We start from the raw sequence: 25,255 nt of genomic DNA, 5'->3' as shown, positions 1-25,255 counted from the left end.
AGACAAAACAATCCACACTGTAGACAATAAAAGCAACATTTTAATTTACTAAAATGCAAACTGTAGAAATCAGATGCTCTCTTAATAGTTCCAAATAGGAAAAAAAAACTATTCATATTCTGGCTTTAACATTTGCTTTGAAATAATGCTCCCTCACTGGCCAGCAGAATTCAGGCTCATTTGACAGAATTAAATAAGAAAATAAATACATAATCTAAGTAGAATCATCTTTTTGGCATAGATTGTCATCTATTCTGTATTTTATATTTCTCCTACATACTCTTATCCATTTTAAACACATAATTACACAATAACATTCTTTTTAGACATAGCATTTTTTCATCTTATTTCACATATTGAGAGTAGTCACTGAACTGATCATGAGTACAGCAAAGTAGAGACAATCTTATCTTTACTGTGCTGTTACTCTAAACAAAGGTGAAATGCAGTCTTTTTTCCATTTGAAAATAAAGAAAATGCATAAATGCACAATGACATTGAATCAAATAAATAAAGCCTTATGCAAGCAAAACGACCCTGCATTTTCTTTACCTAACACTTATCTTGATGTTTTGAAAAGTTTTTTTATGCTGTCTTTCTTTACCATGTTTTTCTAACACTTTTCACAGCCACAAATATAACAAAGAGGAGTCAGAAACAGCACTTTACGGCACAAAGTCACAGTACCGGAATGTACAGTATGTCCAGCAGCAAACCATGCAGACGCATTCACACCTCAATTACAGCCACAGCTACAGTAGCTACTCATACACACGCCCGAAAAACCCACGCATACACGCAATCCCTTCCATAAAAACACATACGTACCAACAAACATGATTACGGTACATACATACACACACACACACACACACACAATGAGGTTACGGTACAACAGTATACACTGTCCTACGCTACCAGATCAAAGGTACAAAGTGTCTAAGATGGTGCCTTGGAGGTCACAAGGTAACGATCCAACACATTACTAGTGACAGAGTACTGTTAGCTAATCACTGGACTAGGACCTATAAAGGAGGAAGTGGGATCAAAGAGAACACAGAAAGAAACAAGGCCAAGGTGAAATGTGGGGAGGGAAAGAAAGAAAAAGAAATGAAAGGTAAAGAGCAAATCAATTGATTATTGTAAAAGATAGAAAATAAAGCAGTAGAACAATATTTTACCATAGTAGAACATTTTAGCTTTGTCTCATACTAAAACCTCACTATAATACAAAGCTTTACAGTAGCTCTATAGAGTTTTTGCACGTCTGTCTGCCACTTTCAGACATGAACTCCAGGTCAGGCTCAGGGTTGCTACCCCTGAGTCTGACCCAGGCGATACGTGAAGTGCACCCTTTCATACATGAGGCATGTTGCTTTCACACATGTGGAGCACCTCCGGGTGTAGAGTGGAGAGGGGGCAGGTGTGGGGGGAATTGGGGCATGACTGCCTGTCGGCTGACACACGGGGCAGGTTCGAGCTTCATTTGGAAAAACTGAAAAGGGGCTCGATAACCAGAGTGATAGTCAGTCAGCCAGAGTCACATAATTTGCTTCCATTTCGAGAATATCATGCAAAAAGTCAAACTTCCTAACACATACAGGAAGAAGTATGGGAATGTAACCAAGACAATATGATTTACACGTTCTGAATAAATCTGTGCAAGAAATAAAAACAATTGTCAGAAAAGGCCCATTAAATCACATGATGGTAAACAATATAAATTCCCCGGGGAAGCAAACAGGGAATAATCCTTTGTTTGTGAGGAATATTTCCTATGAAAGTCAAATATATGTTCTCTTTCACCAGGACAAAAAGTACTTTCTGCTAACAAAGCCTCTGGGTAAGTCAATACACAAGTTTCCAAATATCGTTGAAATGTGTGGAAGCGTTTAAAAAGGATGAAGTAACCATTTCATTTGATGAGGATCTCTGTATGACCCTTGCTCTAAGTATTTCATAATGCAAGGTGCGAGCTCCCTGTACTGTGTACGCCTGAGAAGGGACAGAGATAGAAGAACAACAGCAGGACAGAGGGAAAGGTATACAGTACACATAAAAAAGTGTTGTCAGCTTAAGAGAAACAACTCAAGGCAAAGTAAGCCTTCTTAATAAACCTGATGGCTAACTCTAGTCCTGAAATCATAAGCTTTCATCGGAAGAAACATACAGTACAGTGAATGCATCAAATAAAAACACACATTGGCTACATGACTTGGGTCTGCATCACAACCCTGAATCCCCAGTCTCAGCTGCAGCCTTCCCTCCGGGGGGCGCCTGAGTGCCCTCTGCTGGCCGATCTGTGGAGTTGCTGTCAGGTGCGGCGCGGGAGGGAGAGCCTTCGCTGAGGTTGAGCCCTTTCATTTTGGCCTGAGCGGGGCTGACGCAGCGACTGTGGCTGCGGCTGCGGCTGCGACTCCGGCTTGAGCTGCGGCTGCGATGCCCACGGCGCTTCCCCTTCCCCTTCCCCTTCCCCTTCCCCTTCCCCGGGCTGGGGCTGCGGGACCTGCACTTCGTCAGGACAACAGTGCTGTCGTCCTCGGAGCTGAAGTCAGAGCTGTCTGAAGCACTGGCATCCAGGCCTGAGGAGGGGAGCTGGATCTGAGGATGGGGTAAAGAAGAAGGGAGAGGTGAGGACAAGAAGGTAGGGGAGCAAGTGAAAAGGTGGTGGTAGAGGAAATGGCATATCTGGCATCAGATTTTTCTCCCATTTTCTCCCCAATTGTATTTGCCTAATTCCCCCTGCTGTCCTGGTCGTTGCTCCACCCCCTCTGCCAATCTGGGGAAAGCCGTAGACTAGCACATGCTTCCTCCGATACATGTGCAGTCACCAGCCGCTTCTTTTCACCGACAGCGAGGGGTGGGAGGATCATGCTATTCCCCCCAGTTCCCCTCCCCCCAGAACAGGCGCCCCGACCGACCAGAGGAGGCACTAGTGCAGTGACCAGCACTCATACCCCACTATCTTCCCACCCGCAGACACGGCCAATTGTGTCTGTAAGAACATCTGACCAAGCCGGAAGTACCGCTGCTGCCTGCCGGGAATTGTACCGGGGTCTCCGTGGTCGTAGGCGAAAGCTTTACTTATACATTATCCAGACGCCCACATCTCCAAAAATGGAGAATGACTCGGTGGTAAAACGGGAACACCAGTAATGCCTCATCACAGATATTAATGCTATCAAGTCAAATATAAACAAGAAGAAAACATTGAGGTTATCATTACCTGAAATGGCTCTGTTACACCCACAAGTGTGCTCATGTTGTTGCTATAGTAAGCCAGGATAAAGTCCCCTGAGCCTTTGGGCAATTCCTCCTCAGTAAAGGTTACCTGCAAAACAGTTTGTGAGAGATGCCATGAATTACTCAAAGTGAGACAAAATGATCCCTGAAAAGCATTCAGCACACCTCTAGGCCTTGTTCAAACCTGGTATTAACATGCGTCTTAGGTGGTCTGATCACAAGTGAACAGCTCTAAGTACAGGCACACACATTGAAGGACCGCCTACTCAACTGACGTCCTCTGCATATGCAGAAGTACGTACTCATTTGTGCACCAACGTCGTCCTATTTACAAGAAGAAGAAGTTGGAACCCGCCGTAAAACAAAACAGACTAGACTTCCGGCAGACTAGGCAGGTTTTAGTGCAGTGCTGCCTCCTGCTGGTTAAAAAAAAATCGCATTTGGTCTTTGCAAATGGAAATGATTTATTTGCATAATAGAGCGGGGAAGTGAGATCCGATCTCAAGACTCGAGACGCATGTGGAGATGCATTCTAATGCCAGGTGTGAACTGAGCTGTCGACTTGTGAGTGGATCACCCAAGATGCATGTTAATACCAGGTCTGCAGAGGGCCCTAGATTACCTCATGTTCTTGTCGATGGTAATCAGCTTCCTCTTGTTTGGCCCATATGTATCCCACATAGTCCTTGTGGTGTTTGAATCCCACCTAGGGAAGCAAGGGCAAAACACACATCACTTGAATAAAAATGTTAATGCCACCAAATCTTTCTTATACCACTCCGGATGGTTTGTTGACATGAAGGTAAGACTAGTTACCTTGTACAGCCCAATCCAGTCCCAGGAACTGCGAGCATAGTTAGGCGCTACTTTGAATTTGACTATAGCATCAGCAATGCTATTCCACTCATCGTCCACTATGAGTGTGACCAGGGGGATGTCAACCTTATATGGGAACTAGAGAGAACATTTACAACAGACAACTAATCAATAAATTAAAAAAGTCAAAGAAAATTTCCAAAACAATGTAATCCTCAAAAATACTGTTAGATAAATAAATTTTTACAAGATGACCCCCTCACAGTGGCTTCCAGAGTGTCTCACCTGCAGGGTGAAGATGGAGGAGACTGGTTTGTGGTCGCTGACGGTGTACTCCATGTGACTGCGGTAGAAGTGCTGTGTCACCTTGGTCCCGCTGGTCAGCCCCGACATGGAGCTGCGCTTTCCCATGGTGGGAGAGTGGCCAGAAGAAGCCGTGGCCCTCAGGCGCCACAGGATGCGGTCAGTCCAGGCCGGCTTACGCTTCTTCCCACTGGGAGGAGGAGTGAGAGATGAGAAGAGAAAGACATTTGCTAAATACCATCTCATTTGAAACTAGAAAAGTGCACTCGGTATAGTGCAGATCTCCACCAGGAATATTTAACAAGGAAAATAACTAATGTGCACAGATAGAGGGGGAAAAACCATCAGTCAACAACATCATGTAATGTGTCGTCTTTAATCTGGCAGAAGAATTTTTTAATCAAAGGTGAAACGACACAGATATGATGGTTTATAGTGGGACTATTTTGTGAAATAGGCTCCACCCACCAAACTTTGGAAGTTATTATTATATCTCAATGGTGCAGACTTTCAAAAAACCGTGACAGAGGTTAGGTGCATGACAGTCCAGACATGCTGTGTGTCATGGTTCGATGAAGATTGGACAAAATTTGTAGGAGTAGCGAAAAAAGTGTTTTGGACAAAATTCAAAATGGCGTAAAATCTATTTAGAGGGAAAGGAATCTTTTTTTTTTTTTTTTTATTATAGACGCTGTGGTTTAAAAGTTATGGACCAAAACATAAAGAGGGCTGTTATAGGCCACCTCAAGTCAATTAGTGTAATTTTTTAGCCCATAGTAACGCAGGACTCTATGAACCTACGTACCAGTTTGGTAGCTGTAGCTCTTATGGTTTCTGAGCTACAGCTACTTTTATGCAAGTTATTTTCTGAAACCGCATTCACGACGACTCTCTCAGCAAAGTACAAGCACAACACGACGACTCTCTCAACAAAGTACTAGCACAACATGACGACTCTCTCAGCAAAGTACTAGCACACCTCTCCTCAATGAGCTCAATGTACTGTATGTAGTGTGAAAACTAGAAGAACTAGCATGTCATGCACAACTTCAGTTGTGTCAGATGGTAACACACGCACACACACACACACACACACACGGACACACACACACACACACAGACACACATGACCGAACACATAATCTCCTCCCGGCTTCGCTTGGTGGACATAATGAAATAAAAATCAGAAGGGCTAGAGTGACAAACCGCTACAAATGGGGAGGGGTGGTGGGGGTTGGGGTGGGAGAGCACTTTCATGGGTCCTGAAGCTAGTAGGGACATATTAGGGACATGTGGTGACATCTTGTGAGCGGCCCTGATTTTGCAGCAGGGCCCCTGGAAATGTGCCCTCACCAACCTTGTGTCGTATGTATCTGTTCCAACGTCAAACTTATATGTGGGAGGGAATTTGAGCGGCCCCTCTAGGAATCCCTCCAATACGGTCTCGCTGTCTTTGGCCATGTTCAGCTGTTGGGATGAGAGTGAGACAAGTTAGAGCAGGTGGCACTCATTGAGGATCTGTCTTCAGCTCTGATGAGAATATACTACATATCTCTTGACTGCCCTCTAGTGGCACTAGCTACACATTTACATTATCTACCAGAACAGAGAGAAGACATTTTAGCAGAGATTAGGAAGAAGGGAGATACTTCTGCCCTTCCTGCCTTTGGTCATCACAACATGTGGCGGCAAAGACAGAGCAATGTATTGGTTGAGAGTTGAGAGATATGGCCTTCTGTTGCAGACATCTTATGTTAATTTGGAACAAATTCTATGCAATCTGAAAGCCTTGTCAGTATTCTGAGCAAAAATGGAAAACAATCAAAAGTAATAATGAACAGTTTTTTAAGTCAAGTCTGGAAGCAGCTTCATTAGATTATAGTTTTGTTAAAGAAAAAAAAGTCTACCAGATCAGCTGCTACGAATACAGATGCTGCAGTGTCACCTGCCCCAGTTCTAGTGCTTGCAGGGAAGAGTGCATACAGACGCCTTCATCCCCAACAGTTTCCACAATCCACCATCTTTATATTTATATTCGACAAATTGTTTTTACCTGGTCCTTTTCCCACAACATGGAAAGCTTGTTCCCGTCAATGGCCGATTTTACGACTTGCATTTCGAGGTCATCAATACGGAAATTGAGATCCCCAAACCAGAACACCAAACTGTGAAAACAATGTTCAATGAACGTTTTCACACCACAGCATTGAATGAAAGTGACAATATACATGACTTGTGTGTGTCTGAGAGCGAGAAAGACACAGGGACATGGCAGAGATGATCATACAAACACACACACACATAATCCACTTTCACAATGCTGAGTTTGACACCAATCCCTTCAGAAAGTGCAGATATTCACTAAACAGTGGGCACCACAAGCCTGGCATTGTCTTTCACAGATATGAACGGTGAAATTGGGAGCAAGTGGATTCAGTACTCAAGAGTATTTTGACAAGAGAGACTTTGTATGTGCTTTTTCATCTATGAAACACCTAGCATTACACACCTGATCTCAGAATCTTTGGTTGTGTCATTTCGTTACAAAAGAAAATTCATACATTGATCTTTTCACGACTTAACATACAAATAGACAATATTCTATGTATGTGGCTCCATGTGTGTGCATGTGTGTGTGTGTGTGTGTGTATATGTGTTTATATATGTGTGTCTATATAAACATAACGTGCATGTGTGTTGACTTACTCGTGGTCCAGAACCGCTGTGGCGGCCTGGCCCTCAAACTGCTGCTGCTGCAGGATGCTCTCGAAGTCCTCCATGCGCTGATCGGAGTTCTCCATGTGAGCCGGCAGGTGGCAGTTGAGGAAGCAGACGGTGTGACCAAACACAGACATGCGGGCGCTCACTCCACCTTTATTCCCCTATAGCAGGGATAGGGAATGGGAAAAACAATGTTAAAGGATGGAAAAAAGCCAATAGTGAAAAGGGAGAGAGGATTTATATTTACTCAATATTATTTATTATTATATGTAGAGGAAAGAATGAACACAGACACAGGATGTTTTCCACATTAAGGGTCAGTGATGAACGTTATCAATATTTAACGCTAGCAGTGAAGTGCGCAGTGGGAGGACAGGATGAGTCTGTGCATTTCCTCCCACTGTTCTGCCAACTGCTCTGACCCAGTAAAACACTAAAGATGCTTCGCTGTAAGATCTGCAGAATGTGCTGATGATGCATATCTGAGTTCATACACGGATGAAAACAGCAGGACTTCACACAAGACTGAGCACTGCATAACTCAAAGTGATATCCGTAAAGCACCTCAGTGACGAAGGCACCATAGATACACATCCACTCTGACCTCAGATCAGTCCTAGATCATGTCATCGTCTTTCAGTGATATCAACCCACTTTTTGGGTCTTACTGCATCAACACAACTAGCTAAAAGAAGGGTATTAGCATTTCACAGATTTACACCCATCGTTTGTTTTCTTTGGTCCAAACCAGAGTGGAACATTTTACTTTGTTGCATTTTTGTGATTGGATTGTTTAGATTCATATTGCCCAAGCGAATCAGGGCCTGCAAACAGTCTGTTTCGTCTGCAAATATACCCATAAAACTGTTTGGAACAACAGCCAAACAATGAACAGCAGCACGCTCATAAAACCCTATGTTTTGGGCTAATTCCCTTGTTGTTATGGGAGAGGACAGAGCCTGGCATTTTCAGGTGGTCTCTCAGTATGGTTATTTGGTGCCAGCTGAGTGTGAATGGCATTGTTCTCATCTGGCCAAACCAAAACTAAAATAGAATAAAGTGAAGCGCTCAAAACATGCTTGGTATGCCTGTGCTCCAGCCTTTGATGTATGCAGCAGAGGTTGCGTTAGACTTTCTGTCGAACTTGTCTGTCATAGAAAGTCGGCCAATGACAGAACATATTCTGCTAATGTGACCACTGGTATGCAGTCCATTACTCTACTAGAGCACCCTCTTCTGGTCGGCAGATGTAACACAGACATCCTCGTCAGTTCTGGATACAGCCAGCTTCATCCTGCACTGTTATCAAATAATCAGTATAATATATTTACAAAACAAAAAGAGAAAAGAGTGTTTCTCGTATGTATATCAACTCTAACAGCAATGTTGACGATGATGGTGACATAGTCCTAGCCAAACCTAAAGAGATGCAGTACAGTGTATAATTTCCATGTGTTGAGTTGGCGTAACACACTAAGGGATGGTGACAGTAGGCTTCTCACCCAGTAGCCCCCCAGGCCAGTGCGGGTGGTCTCAGTCTGGACTCCTCGGAGGAAGGGCAGATGGTAGTACTTAGCAAAGACCAGCAGCAACAGGCCCTGCATCCGCTGGGAAGTCACCTGAAAGACAGAGAGGCACAGGAAGAGGAAGAGACGTCACCTGAGAGACAGACAGGCACAGGAAGAGGAAGAGACGTCACCTGAGAGACAGACAGGCACAGGAAGAGGAAGAGACGTCACCTGAGAGACAGACAGGCACAGGAAGAGGAAGACACGGGAGGAAGAGAAGAGGAAGAGATGGGAGCAGGAGCACACACACACTGAGCCATATGAGGATGTGGTTTGCATATTCTTGAAAAGACAGTGATAAAACACAGTTGCAGAACAGGAACACTGTATTCTTTGGAAAACGGATATCGCTTCATCGGACACGGAAGGATCAGTAAGCAAATTCTTTGAGCTGCCTGAGTCTAGCTTACTGTGTGTCAGGGGTAGGGATGTCACGATACTAGAATTTCTACTTCAATACCGATACCCAGGAAAATATCTATACTCGAAACCATTTTAGATACCACAGGAAGGGGGGATGATGACACATCAAGAGCCATAACAATAAAATTAGACAGATGGACGGACAGACACACACTTCTCCATAATCTAGGCCTCATAAAACTTTGAACTTGGACAGCAGATTAGCCCTGCTCTAGCCACCAGAACACATTTAGCTTGTTGAAGCAACAGATACCCACCAATGATAGGGAGGGGAAAATCACTGATTTTTCATTAAAAGAAAGCACTGATAGTATCAAAACTGTTGCAAATGAGTATTGTATCCATTTAAACTCTTTAGTATTGATACTTTCGATACTATCGATACCTGTTGCAAATGAGTATTGCATCCGATTCAAATTTTCAGTATCGATACTTTTCGATGCTATCGATACTTTTGATAACCCTAGTCAGGGGTGGGTGGGGGGGAAGCGATGCAGCATAGTATCGCGATATTTTGTGTGGCAATATTACTGTACATCAGCTGCTGTCGTCGGGCAGACGCTACTGCAGCCTCTGGCCAGCAGGCTCCAGCACAGCTTCTTTCACCAGGCAAAAAGCTCATAAACAATGGCCACTAACCAGCCTGCCATCTACCTGCAAAACTCATACATACACACAGCCACTTTAACACCGCACTCACTTTATTATCCTCTCACTAGATGCAATAAACTGTTACAACAACTGCAAACTTGAAAACTTTATCTCTTACCCTATTGCCTGTTGCACTGACTGCACTGACTACACCAGATAACATTATCATTTTATTGTATTCTGCAATATTATTCAATTGCATTATTGCCTCCCTCTTTGTACTTTATTGCAGTATTGTACTTTATTGCAGTATACTATATGTTTACTGTCTTACTATTGTTGCCTTACTATTATTATTTTTTACTTCAATTTATTATTAATTATACGGTATGCTGCTATGTCGAGGAGCCAAAAAACACAAGAATGTTGCTCTTGTGTACTTGTACAGTATATTGAGACGTAACAATAAAGAACCATTAACCTTCTATCTATCTATATACTGTATATAAAATGTAGTATGTGGGCTCTGTTTCAAGTTCTTTGTTTGGCCACAGCTATGCCGTTTTACGTGCGATCGGGCTGAAACCTTCAGGGTGTGTAAAGGACACCCGTGTGGGTGGGCTGGATTTTTTAATTAGGGCAGATTAATTGCCCTAAGGCTGATTCTTCTTCTTCTGTGGTGTTTTATGGCAGTTGGCATCCTTTACGTTGCATTACTCCGTCTGGATTTATCCATCCACTGTTTCCCTACATTCTGACCCTAGCGCCGACTCTCACTCCTCCGCCCCCCCTAAGGCTGATTGCCTAAGGCTGAGGCTATAGTTCAGTGATGATGTCATCAGTGATGATGGAGCCGGATTTTCCTATTAGGTGATTGCCCTAATTACCTAATGATGTGATGTCATCAGTGATGATGGAGCCGGATTTTCCTATTAGGTGATTGCCCTAATTACCTAATGATGTGATGTCATCAGTGATGTCATCAGTGATGATGTTATGTCGGTCTGAGGCTATATAAGATGTCAGTCTGAGGTACTGTCAATGGTCTGAGGCCATATATAAGAAAAAATGAATAACACACATACAGAACCATGTTCTTCCAATGGAACTCAAGTCACCAGGTCAAAGCCAGTACTGATTAAGTGAAAGCATACGTTATCAAAAGAATCAGCTGAGCAGAAACGAAAGACAGCAAAGGTTTAAAAAAAGCAAAAATATTGTATCATGACTTAAGTATCGTGATAATATCATATCGTGGGGCCTCTGGTGATTCCCACCCCTACTGTGTGTCCATCTCTACGGTTCTGCTTCATTTCTCTCTCTCTTTCGCCCTCTCTCTCCCCCTCTTTCTCTCTCTCACTCCCTCTCTCTCTCACTCCCTCTCTCTCTCTCTCTCTCTCACTCCCTCTCTCTCTCTCTCACTCCCTCTCTCCCCTTGCATTTCCATTGTGCCCTGCAGGATCGTGCGACCCAGCATTTGCACTGTTTTGCATGAAGCCGTGCACATAAAGGAGGCCAAAGCTTGCGGTCTCCCCTCACTGTCTGAACAGAAAACCCATGCGTGGAGGAAACGTGATGCATGAATTGACAGTCCTACACAAAACAATACACAGCACACAAACTAAACTAACACTGTAGTAGGCATGTACTGTATGTACACAAAACAACACACAGCAGCACACACTAACACTGTAGTAGGCATGTATGGTGGTATGGCTGTAACGGGTCAGACCTTTCCTCTCTCCACACACCCTGCTGTGCTGCATGCCCTTGCTTCATGTTACATTATATATTATGCATATCATGACATTTGTACGCCATTGGTAGAAGAATAAGGTGCACAGTCTATTACAGCAATTATAATATATTACAGCAATATTTATGCTGTACAAAATGGGGACAGGAATGTGTGCATTTCTGCTGAAGTGGAGCAAGCCGAGGTATTAGCATGCCATTTCAAGCCCCTTACCATATATTTATGGTGCTGCCCTCTGTTTCTCCAGTAGAGTCCACCCCCCCCCCCCCCAAACCATATTATATACAGTCAATGGCCCCAACCCCCAACCCCCCAACCACAGGCCTCAGAAGCATGATCACACCCTGCCCCTAATGCCCTGCGGAGGCACACATCCCCACGTGAGAGAAGATCCTCTCGCTTGTACACTAACTGGCTATTATTTGGATGACGTTGTTGCGTAATGGACTCCACTGAACCGTAAACTGGACTGACTTAGGGTATTTGTGGTTTGTGTGTGTTTGCATGACTTTGTGCATGAGTATATGTGTCCAGTCTGTGAGAGTGTACCTTTGCCTGTGTGTGCTAGGGTTGAAAATCATTTCTTATTAACATCAGTGAACATCGGAAGCGCTCCTGAAGGTTGCCAAGCTGCATTTTTGGTTTCGAACAGGAAAGACATTCAAGTCCAAAGATGTGTGTGTGTGTGTGTGTGTGTGTGTGTGTGTGTGTGTGTGTGTGTGTGTGCATGCGTGCGTGCACAGTGGTGTATGTTTGTAGTACGTGTATATAACATGCACATGACTTAAGACTGAGATGAGCTGTGTCAACAGGGCAGCTCTGGAATTTCAACGAAGTAGTCAAGTGTAAAATAATGGCTTACTAATTCCAGCCTGTAACACTGTGGACCACCAGCCTTCAGAAGCACAGCATTTCATTCACTTTAGACACAAGGTATATTCACATACATGCTTAAACAAGTTGGTATTTAGCCTAATTCAAAAGGCAGGTTAATTTGATCACAATGTTACAAACACTATAAAATATTATCTAACCTAAACTATCGGTAGATAATAGGGCAGGCTAATCAAACCTTTTACAAAACTATAGAATTTTAGTCTGAAAATATTTAATTCATGTTTAGCTGATTCGTAGTGTAACAAATCAAAAGCTGAGTGAATAGATTTGTAAAAAAAAAATATATATATATTCAAGTGGTCATAAACAGCATAGTTCGATATGCTTTATTGGATAAAGGCAGTTTATGAGAAATCCAATAAACACACCTAGCTTTTTGCCGAATCATCAGTGGTTTTATTCAGCGCATGGCCCAACTGTCCACACAACTCACAGACTTTGAGGTGGGTTCCCGCTATTGCATGTAAACACGTAAATCAGATTATTGCCATTACCTGATTATTCTCGGTTATCAAATTATTGTGTGCATGTAAACACACTCAGGGTGCAATTACAGATTGGGGGGGAAAGCCTCTGCTGATTGGTGGATTTGTAGCACCCTAAACTGCTTACTAAGAGGAATACTGGTCACAATGGTCACAATCAGCACCAGTGTGATGGACAAGAGGACATAGGGTGATTTATTGGCGACTTGTCTCTGCAGTGAAGAGCTGATTTTAGCAAGCTTCCTTGTGATTGGCCAACCCCACAACAGTCTCAACCTGATCATTAAATGGGTGTTGGTGAGCAGGAAAGACAGGGTGTCAAGTTACTGCATGTCTATAGTATCTACCATGTCATGACCAGGCAGAGTGTTACATTGACACTGTGTATCTATCTACCATGTCATGACCAGGCAGAGTGTTACATTGACACTGTGTATCTATCTACCATGTCATGATCAGGCAGAGTGTTACATTGACACTGTGTATCTATCTACCATGTCATGACCAGGCAGAGTGTTACATTGACACTGTGTATCTATCTACCATGTCATGACCAGGCAGAATGTTACATTGACACTGTGTATCTATCTACCATGTCATGACCAGGCAGAGTGTTACACACTGTGTATCTATCTACCATGTCATGACCAGGCAGAGTACATTGACACTGGCATGACCATGCAGGCAGAGTGTTACATTGACACTGTCATGTATCCCCCTTTACTGAAGAATGACCAACTCAAGCTAACATATAATCCCCTTCCAGCTCAGTGAGCTCACAGCATGTTTATCCACATGAAATGCACAGAAAAGGTCACATCAACAAGAAGATTATGCAAAGGTTTAAACCAGCAGCAGCCAAGCAGGCCCATGAGATGGCTGGAGGTCAGCATCAGTCTCACTGTCAGAGGCCCATCATCAACACTGACAATGTGGTCCAAAAATAAACCAGCATCCTGGGAAACACTTGTCTATCTCTCTGAACTCAACAGCTGATTCCCGCTCTCTGGCTCACACCAACACAGCCAGGCATCTGCAGCTTCTGCCAGGCTAACGCTAATCACAGTGCGCCAGCTATGTGACGTCAAACACATAAACACATGCATGCACACACACACACACACACACACACACACACACACACACACACACACACACACACACACACACACACACACACACACACACACACACACGCACACACACACATGCACGCACACACACAGACACACACACAGGAGCAGGTGTGAATGGACAGAGCATAAATAAGTACACTGGAAAGAGACATAGGACTTTTCTACATATATTTTACCAGGGGTGGAAAGAGTACCAAAAAAATCTACTCAGAGCCTGCAGAGGTGTGTGTACTAATTAACACATCCGTTTCCATCTCCTTTGTGATGAATGTATTCTCGTTCTCATTCGTCATTCACCTGACATCCAGAGAGCTGTGATGATCACAGTGCTTCCCATACACAGTCTAGCCCCCCTCCCTGCATTGTGGTGATGTCAGCTGGTGACTTCTAGCGAATTTCTGATTAGCCAACATTTTCTTTCCTTAGTTCGAAACAATTTGGCAACACTGGCAGTTAGCAATGGTCAACAGTTTTTGGTGCACAGTTCATAGAAAACTTGGGGAAACTTTGGATGTATTTTACTCTGTTCTCTGAAGCTATTTAAAATGTAACAAAGTAGATTACTTCAAACAAAATGTACTTAAGTAAAACTAAAGATTACTGATTTTAAAAACTACTCACAAAAGTACAAGTACACAAAAAAGCTACTCAATTACAGTAACTTGAGTAAATGTAGTTACAGTAGTTACTTTCCACCACCTCTGTATTTTACACAATTATGGTCATGTCTTGTATAGCGTACAAGCTTTTGGTTCAGACAGGCAGACAGGGACATAGAGGGAGACCAATAGAGAGAGCTTGAGTTTGCATTGCGAGCTGAGGCAGGCAGCAGAAGATAACAGATATGCAAATTACAGGCCTGTTAAAAATTATCAGCCCATCCATTGCTCTGGGAACAGAATGAGCTAAAACAGCAGCAGGAAGCAGAGATGTCATCAGCAGCCCCGTAGTGCCCCGTAGTGCTTTTAAATGTGTGAATGTGCAGATAGGAAAGCCATTACTGACCAGCACATAACCAAAGGGGCTGAGTCTCTCCATGCACCCCTCGCTCCACTGGTCTGTGAACAGGACATCTTTCAGCCGTTTGTTAATCATAGAGTTCACTTCCTGCAGCCTTGAAGGAAACAACAACAACAACAACACAACAGCACACAGGTCAACAGCTCAGCGGACAGACAGGTGAGACAGACTGAGGAGAGACAGCTCAGATCAAGTCAAGCGGTTAGTAACTAGAGAGAAAACAGCCAGAGGGAGAGTGACTGACATCGCTCTGATTCAAGACTGAGCCTGACAACTAAGCAATCACATTATCTGCAGTGTCAATGTGGGACAAGTGAGCCTAAGTGGAACGTTTGGCTGTTATATGTTGGCACTCACCCAATGATGTACATGTCTGTGTTTCCATCTCCCACGTTCAGCCCCAGCAAGGCAGTGATGTCGTCAGGTGGCATGGCAGAACCCACATTCCAAGTGATTATGTGCACCCTGTTGGCAAAAGTCATAATGTCATATCTCTCAGCCATTACACCCCCCCCCCCCCCTACATCTCACAATCCTTTTTTAGAGACTTTTTTTGTCAGAAGAGATATCAGATGAATACTGGTGTCAGTGGAAAGGGACCGAAACTGCATGAATGAACATACCGGTAATAGGTTCTCAATACTGTTTACTGGCGTCGCTAGGAATGGAAATTGCTGCCAGTCCAAATTGGGATAAGGGTATACCAAGGACAGATGTGTGTGCTTACTGTAATCCAGGGTTGCATTAATCATAGATAATTGTATATCAAAATGTTTTGTTTGCTTCTTATGTTGTGTGATGTTTCTTCTGTTTTGTATGTGAAGCAACTGTGTACATGTACTGTGCCCATTACAAATGTCCCCTGGGGGACAATACAGTTGAACCTTAACCTGTTTCTATGATTAATAATCATGTCATTTGGTGGTATTGCAGTGTTTGTTTAATTTCTCTGAAAATCCGGGTGTGGTATATATCAAGTACACGTGACTAATCCCAATCTTTGAAAGTACAATGTGCACCATAAGACAAAAACAAAAGTGAAGACAGAGGAGCCGGCAGAGAAACCCTACATAGACCATCTCAGGGAAAATGTAGAAACGAGCAAAGTGGAAAAGAATGGATAACCAACATTAGAGAACAAAATATTTCTTCTGAGTCTGAACTCAGATTTTCTAGCTGCAATTACTTTGTGAAACACTGCATTAAAAAATTGAAAAAACATTCTTCAGGTGCAAAAGTACAAGAAAAGAATTGAGGCAAATAATCATGATAAATAATCGTAATCAATCTAACAAAATATAGCCCTCTTTTGACTGGCGATATCTAAATAAATGCAGTATCATCCACTGCCACTGGTTGAGCCAAGGTTAATCACCCTCAGTTGTCTGGCAGTGAATGGTTCTGTCTAGTCTAGATGTGCTGAGACACGTCACACCAGACGCACACAGCAGGAACTTACCTGAAGTCTTCCACAATCTGGGGCGGCTCTGTGTCGGCGGTGCCTGCTACAGAGAAGGCCCTCTGCGCATGAGGGGTGAGGTGAGGAGGCAGAGGCCTGCTAGCGGCTGGGTGGGGCACTGAGGCTGCCCTGACTGGGTGCGGGTGGTGGTGGCCAGGGCCTAGGGATGCAAATTTTATTCAATTGCCTGGTCGTGTTAACCATCAATTAATCATTATATAAGAAACGACATACAAATTAGAAAATAGAATGCTTTTTTTTTTTTACACCTGTCTTTGGGCCTACTCAACAAGTTAATCAACCAACTTCCTGCATTCTGTCATTGTGCTTGTCGACATGCTGTATTTCAACATTGTATTACCGTACATGTTCACAATGAATACTTTTTGGTTGTAGTTCTCCCACACTGGGCTCTTTGCCTGCTTGCTTGTTGCTTCTGTATCATAAGCTAAAGTAAAAGTTCGCCCTTGTGGTGTTAAATCATTTCAACAAAAAATTAGAAAATAGCACATAGCCTGCATTGTCGATTAATCGGTTCATATATGTTTGATCGATCAAATTCCTAACTGTGATGAATTGATTGTTGATTAATCATTGACATCCCTACCGGGGCCTTTAGGGCCAGCCTTCATGTTGGCCAAGGCGGGCTGTCCTGACTCTGAGGGTTTGGCTGCTGTGGAGCGCGAGGGCTTGGGACGACTAGCCACAGCCCCATCAGGGAAGCACTGCTCCTGGGTAGCCACGGCCCCATCAGGGAAGCACTGCTCCTGGTTATCCACAGCCCCATCAGGGAAGCACTGCTCCTGGGTAGCCACGGCCACATCAGAGATGCACTGCTCCTGGTTATCCACAGCCCCATCAGAGAAGCACTGCTCCTGGTTATCCACAGCCCCATCAGAGAAGCACTGCTCCTGGTTATCCACAGCCCCATCAGAGATGCACTGCTCCTGGTTAGCCACTGGTGCGGGTTCAGATTTGGGTTCGCAGATGTCTACGGAGTCCTCAACTCTGGTGGTTCTCTGGGGCCGCCGGGGCCGCGCGAGAGCTGCAGGTTGGGTGGTGGAGAGATTGGTGGCTGGGGCCCCTGTGCCTGGTGGGGGCGCTGCAGTGGGCGCTAAAACCTCTGCTGCTCCACATGGGTTTTCTACTTGCGTCTGGCTTTGGCTCTGGCTACCTGGATCCATTTCCCTAAATTCCTGTGAGAAAAAAAGACAATAAGAACATTTGCACTTGCAAGAAATATTACAATTTAGGAATTTAGCTGCTGATGGTCTTATTCAAGGTATCTCAAATTGATAGTTCCCACATCCTCAAAATTACAAGCAAAGAGTGCAAGGGTCAAGGCCAGAGTGCTGACCCTGTGAACACAATGATCTATATTGTGCTGGGTGGGGGCGGGCGAGGCGGGGGGGGGGGGGGGGGGGGGGGGGGGTTGTGCAGTAAGGATTTTTGTCAGAGAATACTAGACATAACGTCATTCAGGATGCACAATATATCGGTAATCATATCGGTATTGGTCGATGTTAGTCATTTCTTTATATATCGGTATCGGTCCGATGAGCAAAATGACAGAAATTATTTCCATTATCGGTATTGGTCCCAATTTTCATATTGAGAGGAAACAATGCGGTATAGCTATGATTTATTGGCTTTTCGTAGCGTTTTGGAAATAAAGACATTACTTTTTAAAATACACAGTGTTTTACATGTGTGTTTTTCAGTATGTAAAACATTGCATTATCATAGAAAATTGTTTTATATCCACATGGTAAATATTGGTTATCAGCCATAACAGCAATGTTAATATACTGTAGGTTATCGGTATCTGCCCAAATGTTCATATGGGTGCGTCCCTAAACGCCAACAAGTGCAACAAGCAGCCCTTTCACAACTGACAAGTACATTCTGCTGATGAGGGAAGGATTGTCATGAGATCCTACTGACTCAGCAGGACGAGAGAGTGAGCTTCTCAGCATCATGGCTGCTAAACTAGCTGCCTTACCATGGCCCTGAAAACAGGTGATTACTTTCTCCAGGAGGAGATAATGAGAGAAGGAGATGAGACGCATGGAAGAAAGAATATGAAAGCCTAACAGCGAGAGAGAAAACAGACGGAGAATAGACCCTTTTCACTTGGGCCATTTTGTGTTGAAAATGCAAAAAACTTTGATGAGTGTAAGTTGGAAGCCCTCATTACTGTTTTGCTTGCACCTGTGTTTACCCAGCCTTTTTGACACAAAATGGCCCCTGTGAAAAGAGTCTATCAGATGGAGCCCACTTCACTCTGGTATTCTGTTACTCTCCACACCTCCCACAACTCTTGGACCAACTCAGAAATAGAATGGACACAGATTGTCATCCTCTCTATTGGTAGCTAAGCTGCCTGCCATTCCTCTGGTAACCACGGAGACATTCAGTCAGTCCATATCAGCTCAGAACACCTGCCAGACAGAAACTGCTGTAGTCTAAACATAAGATAACAGCAAAACTCAACAGCATGGGATAAACAACAACAACAACAACAACAACAACAACAACAACAACAACAGAGAATGTGAGTTTCATATAGTGACACGTTTTATGTTTTAGAAGCAACAGCTGTTTGGAATGAGGAACTGTGAGCAGAGATAGCCAACATGGCTGAACAGACAAAGAAAAGTCTGGTGCCTCCTAACTTTAACTTCACCTATATAAATGTGAAGGAAAAAGATGCTGCAGTACCACACCACTAGATAAGTAATCTCTTGGGAAATTCAGTGCAGAAACACGACAGCAATGGCCGCTTAGCACCGAAGATGGCCCCAAAATAAAAGAAACAAGGATTTTGTGGATTACCGTGTTTAATCCCCAAAACGAGGGGCGTCCTGGTGACTCGGGGGGTCTAAGGCGTGTAACATGCAAACACAACATCCTGGGTCTGAATCCGGCCCAGGATCTTTGTCACATGTCATGGCCCGTGCTCTCGTGCTCTCTCCCCCAGCCTTCCTGTCTGTCTCTATCTACTTTGATCTCTCTCCAAAACAAAACAAAAGAGGCCATGTGGACGACCATGTGCCCTGGTGCTTGTGAGCGTGTCTGAGCCTTGGCTCAACACTGTGGCAAACCCGGCCCACATCCAGTAGAAGCGAGGCGGCACACAAGGAAGGACCACTAAATTGTAGACTCATATTATTTATACCGTCTGGGTACCTAACCGTGCACTTCTGACTGCCAACACCACCACCAGGTGCACAGCCATTCTACACAATGCCTCTGCATCTGTAGGGTCTAAAAAGGATGTAGGTAGACCTGTACATTATGGAGATATTTGTGGTCAGTAGGGCCGGAGGTTTTTCAGCCTGGGGGACAGAGAAACAACAGAGCTCTCTTATAATTACTCACATGACCTTCAAGAGACGGGGCCATGACTTTCATGGGGAGAGGAGAGCTGCCTCTACGGGGGCCAGTCTGGCCACACGTGCCCAGTAACATGCTGGTCTTTCGTTCGACCAATAACCTGGTGCCCGCCTGGGCATAATGTAAGCCTGTGGTCCATGTATGGTGTTTTTGTGGGGGAATGGGGAGGAGGGCGAGCGTACACGTGGGAGGGGGCGGGGGCAAAATTAGCCGAGGGAAGAGAGGGAGAGAGAGAGAGAGAGAGCGAGAGGCGAGGCAGCTCATTCAGTGACAACACGAGTCTCTCTGCAAAATGTCTCCAAAGATCCTCTCTCGCTTCCCTCTGGCACTGTCTATTTTTCTGATTTTTAATCCCTTTCTCTCTCTCTCTCTCTTATCTCCTCATTTCTCTAATCCCTCCACTCTCTCCATCCTCCCTTCACTCTGTTGTTCTTACCACCTCCACTAAATGGCCACTGAATCGCTCTCATATTTCCCCCCGCCAATTTCATCTTTCCCTCCCTATATCTTTTCTTCACTCACATCAGCCTGGCCGTCTAGATGATCTCAGACCTAAAAGCGTTTCAGTGCTGAGCCTCTCGCTCTCTCGTTCTCCGTCTCCATCTCTCTGCTGTGAGGTGACATTTGTGCCCTTCCACTGACGTGCTCTGTATTGTTTCCTTCAGCCAACCACCTCACAGTCTCCATCAGTGACGTCAGCATGCCACACAGTCCCAATGGCCACAACTGGAGATGGATCATTATTGTATTGTTATTATTATTAGTGGTAATGGCACTAAGTGCACATCAAAGACAGAGAGACATAAGTGCAAGAGTGAGTATGTGAATGAGAGGACCTTGATAATGAAAGAAGGAAGTAACAATAAGACATGAGATTGATTACAGTGATTACAGTAGAATGGCTGGAAGAGGACTGTGCATAATATCCTGTTTTATGCAAATTATTTAGGACAACACATCATAATAGTCTCATTATGCATTATATAAATTCTACATATTCTGTTCGCTTTCTGTAAACACCTCCCTGTTTGTCGAGCAGCTAAATAGACTGCTTTCTAACAGAATAGTGGGTAAAAACATTATTATTCATTTCCTCTATATATGACGGGGCAAGAGCCAAATGACACGCTAACAGCTACCACTTCTCATTCCACTCACGTCCACCGGGGAAAGAGTGGAATGATTTGATAATAACAAATGTGTCACGATGTTTACATGTGCCCTCCTGAGGGAGAGAGAGAGAGAGAGAGAGGGAGCTGGGAGAGCCAGGAGAGATGTACTGTAACCCCTGCAGGAGACGCACTGGCAAAGAGCAGCAAAAGTGGATTACTGCATTTAAAAAGCCCACAACAAGGCCTCTCAGCTGTTCTGATGGGATTATTTAGAATGCTCGTTTTGGATGACTGGGTCAGTCGAACGGTCATAGGTTATTTAGTGTGGAACATCCTCATTGTATCTAGTATAGTATTCTGTTACATCACCACACGGCTTTTCTTGGAAGGAAAATAACATGAGACTGTAAAAAATTAACTGCCGATTATAATCAAATGACAGCTGCAGCCACGGAGCTGTCTATATTGTAGGATATTGATACTGTAGGAAGTTTCATGGGAATACTATGAATGTCATAATCTCAATTAGCATTTTACCAAAATCATGAGCTCTGTTATATTCTCTACTCCAGCCATAAGCGTGATCACATTCATCCCACATGACCTGCAGACAGTGTTTATTGTCTAAATCACAGCCAAGGAGAATGTGGTTCTTGAGGGCCTCCAGGGCCACATGTCCCTGTAACAGGGATACTAATGATGACCCTGACAGAAATGACACCGGCAGCTGCTGCCACAGCTGTACCCGGCTCCTCTAGGTCCTAGTGCCACCAAGCATCACTCACAATATTCTGGGGGCTGCATCCTTCTGATCAGGTCACATCTCGGGCGTCAGTTTGTCAAATGATTTTGCTTATGATCCTAACAGTTAAGAGGCAAAAGCACTCGCCTACCACCATGCCCCACGGAGACCCGGGTTCAATTCCAGAATTGAAGGGGGCTTGTTCAGACGTTCTACAGACACAATTGGCCGTGTCTGCGGATGGTAAGTCGGTGGGGTATGAGACGAGTCCTAGTCGCTGCACTAGTACCTCCTCTGGTCGGTCGGACTTCCTTCATTTCCAGCTACGGTGCAGCAGCCGGGGACCAACTCCAGTTCAATTGCCAGTGCCTGGGTCAGGGGCACTGACCCTAACATACATGTCTAACCCTAACATACATGTCTGAGGAACACGAACACGGGGAAAACATGCAAACTCCACACAGAAAGGACGTGGGACGGACCGGGGTTCGAACCTGGGACCTTCTTGCTGTGAGGCAACAGTCCTAACCACTGATCCACCGTGCTGTCCAATGTGTGAGAGTATGCTAGTGAGAGAAAGAGGAAGGAGCAACAGACATAGAGGGCAAGAGTGTGTGTGAGTAAGTGAAAGAGAGATGAAGGAGGGGAAGAGAGAGAGATAGAAAGAGAGCGAGAGAGAGAGAGAGAGAGAGAGAGAGAGAGAGAGAGAGAGAGAGAGAGAGAGAGAGAGAAAAACAGAGTTTTGCTGTTATCCCTTAACTACTGGGAAAACCTGTTAGGTGGGTGACAACCAGTGCAGTGGAGTGGTAGTAAGAAAAATACTATTTGATTCCAACAATCATTCCACTGGTCTTTCTCCATGCAGTCACAGATTAGTCAATAACCCACTAATCAGTAGTGTTATTTTAGCAGCTTCCTTCCTCTTTTCAGATCCATTCAAACTCACTTCTGCAGCAGCTTTACTTCAATTACATTCCAAACTCGCACTGCTAAAACATCTGCACGAAGGTCCTTTGGCTTTGGATAAATGTGTTATAACATGTTAGCAGACACAGAGCATGAGACACATTGTAAAATGTCAATCATCTGATCCACAGTCTGATTCAGTTATTAAATACCTTGCTATGTAAACAGTTCACAAGTTACAGTGGATGTACACAGTGGATAGTAACACTATACTAGGCTCATGGTGTGTAGCCTACTCTATACGTTCATAGTGAGCGAGGATCAAATGACTGATGTCTTGGCTGAATGAGGACAGCAGTCAGCAGCAGCAGATATTCTGGCCTAATTACACTCCTGTTTCAAGGACAATTTCTGGTAAAAAAACAAACATGAAGGTCATTTTAATTCAGTGTTTTTCCATCAGATAGCCTACTATCTCAGACACATCAGTGTGTATGTCACATGCATTCATGCGTGTCAGAGAGATAAGGGAATGAATAGTCAGCATTTGTGTATACACTTGTGATGTGTGTCTTAATATGAGGAATTGAGCATGGTTCCTGCCATAAAACAAAAGTGGGCAATGTATCAAACTTATATTGACCCCCTTCATATAAACAAAAAAGCTTGTCTACGGTAGGCTATTGTATCAGCATTCATAGACACAGGCTCAGGTAGGCATGTCTTCAATAATAGTGCTCCCAATTCACGACTACTACAATGTCATATGTCAATAAAACAATAAAAGTAAACAAGTACACTCCCTGCTTGTGCTCAGTGTTTGACTTATTGCCACCTGTCGTTGATGATTCATAACATATCACTCAGATAGCCTGTGGTCCTGATCATTTATTACAGCAGTCGATATGACATGCTCCTGCTTGCTTTCGTTTGACTATTCTATACTATAGCCTACTATTAGTGTCACATGTCTTTCGCCTACCTGCTTTGTTGCTTATGTTGAAGATAAATAGCTGATGGATGTCGCGGGAACTGTCCGTTATTTTGCTTGGCGCAACCTTCCTGCAGATGAAGAGGTCCGGGTCCAGAAATCCACTCTGTAAAGAGGAAGACGTGGTTTCCACACAGCCAGCCTCCAGTGATGTCAAAACAGCGAACTTCCCAGCCGCTTCCCAAATGAAACCATCGGCATCTCGGTCAGGCGCCTTCCACACTGGCGTTGTCGGGGGGAGCAGGTGGGCATCAAGAGCTCAGTTAGACTGATAGATATCCTGCCCCCTAGGCTACATTTCAGAAACAAATGTGTCCTGGCTGGTCCCTTCACACAGTCAGATCGCCTCTAGAGACCGAGGCTGCTGCGATACATGCGGCGTCGAGGAGCGCCGTCTGTCTCCCTGTGCCCTTCAAATTAATAAGACGCCCGGGGATGAGATCGCTTCCGTAAACGAACAGTCAAACCATGTCCAGTTGACGGTTACAGTAGTCCGACTATATGGAGCCCTACTGCCGCCTAGTGGCTCATACTGTGAAGTCCGGGACAATTTACAGAGCAACCCTGAAGGCAATGATGGCTGATATCTAATTTTTCAAAACATGATGCAGACTGGAGTGAAAACACTCTCAGGTACTGTCAGCTTTTTCAAAAAGAAAAAAACATAGCATTCATTTGGCCCCAAATATCCTAAACCAGAGGTTTTCAAAGTGGGATGCGAGCCTCCCCAGGGGAGTTCCAAACATTTAGTTATTATCAAAACCTTTTTGTGCATTTGATGTAGTCTGAAGTCAAACAGCAAGATCAGGCTATCTTGGCCCAATTATTGAGTGTCTATAGGATCATAATAACATAATCATGATCCCATAGGCATCTAGGAATTAAGCGAAACTAAGCAAGTAAACTGGGGGGGCATACAGGCTTTGTCCGAGGGCCGAGGGGTGGCCCACAGTGTCAGACTATGAAAACCCCTGTCCTAGACAACCTACATTTGTGTTAAAGCTGGACTGCATAACTTTTACATATAAACGTCTGTTACATTCAAGCTATTGCCAAATGAGTTCCCCCAGCCTATTGTTGTCGCCAGATAACTAGTATGTATTCCACAGTATCGCCTACCAGAGTTTTCAGTGTCTGTGGAGACATTCCCACGCTGCCCTGGAGCATGCTCACCAGAGGCTTCTGCCCAGCCGAGCCAGTTAGCCGGCTCACTTGAATGGAGATAAATAATTAATTAAGTTATGCAGCTCTTCTAGACTTTCCAAATGTTATCTGACCAAATGTATCAAAAGTGAAACAAGTCATTTTGCGGGGGTTGTGTGACACTCAAAGAGTGCGTTCATAAATAGCACTCTGAGTGCGGCACAAACTGGACCGTTCGTAATTTCTGAGCGCTGTTGGAATACAGCGTTCGGTTATTCAGAGCTCGACACTCTCGGAGTGGCAGAGCGCTCTATCTGTGTGGCCGGAGCAGCAGAGCACCAGGAGGAGCAAATGAAGAGCCAACATGGTGGCGGGAGTCATAGCGAAATGCCATTCGATAGCAAAGTCTTTCTGTTATCCATTTCAGAACTGAGTTGACAGTTTACTGATATATTTGGCTCTAGGTGCTCATTGTTGTGTTCTTTCTGGGTTGGGCTATCGGGTACGGTCCTCCAGTGGTTCAAGTCCTATCTTCAAGACAGGAAGT

At 44.3% G+C, this 25,255-nt stretch overlaps 1 protein-coding gene across 1 annotated transcript; it reads right to left on the bottom strand.

The window, feature by feature from the left end:
- Positions 1-2,226: 2,226 nt before the first annotated feature.
- On the bottom strand, positions 2,227-23,903 carry inpp5jb (inositol polyphosphate-5-phosphatase Jb; the record flags this gene model as incomplete). Its single annotated transcript, XM_083645321.1, has 14 exons — positions 23,557-23,903; positions 17,026-17,614; positions 16,419-16,578; positions 15,317-15,424; positions 14,945-15,053; positions 8,586-8,702; positions 7,069-7,244; positions 6,416-6,527; positions 5,720-5,829; positions 4,345-4,552; positions 4,060-4,197; positions 3,866-3,949; positions 3,227-3,331; positions 2,227-2,601 (listed from the first exon to the last, which is right to left on the bottom strand). Exons 2-14 carry the CDS (start codon positions 17,600-17,602, stop codon positions 2,227-2,229), a joined length of 2,379 nt encoding a protein of 792 aa, XP_083501447.1. The 5' UTR covers positions 17,603-17,614; positions 23,557-23,903.
- Between the last annotated feature and the right edge of the window lie 1,352 nt (positions 23,904-25,255).

The sequence above is a fragment of the Poromitra crassiceps genome (genome assembly GCF_964638095.1).
Source record: "Poromitra crassiceps genome assembly, chromosome: 10".
Lineage (NCBI taxonomy): Eukaryota > Metazoa > Chordata > Actinopteri > Beryciformes > Melamphaidae > Poromitra > Poromitra crassiceps.
Note: the sequence above shows the minus strand (reverse complement) of the source record. Positions and strands in the feature narration are given on the sequence as shown.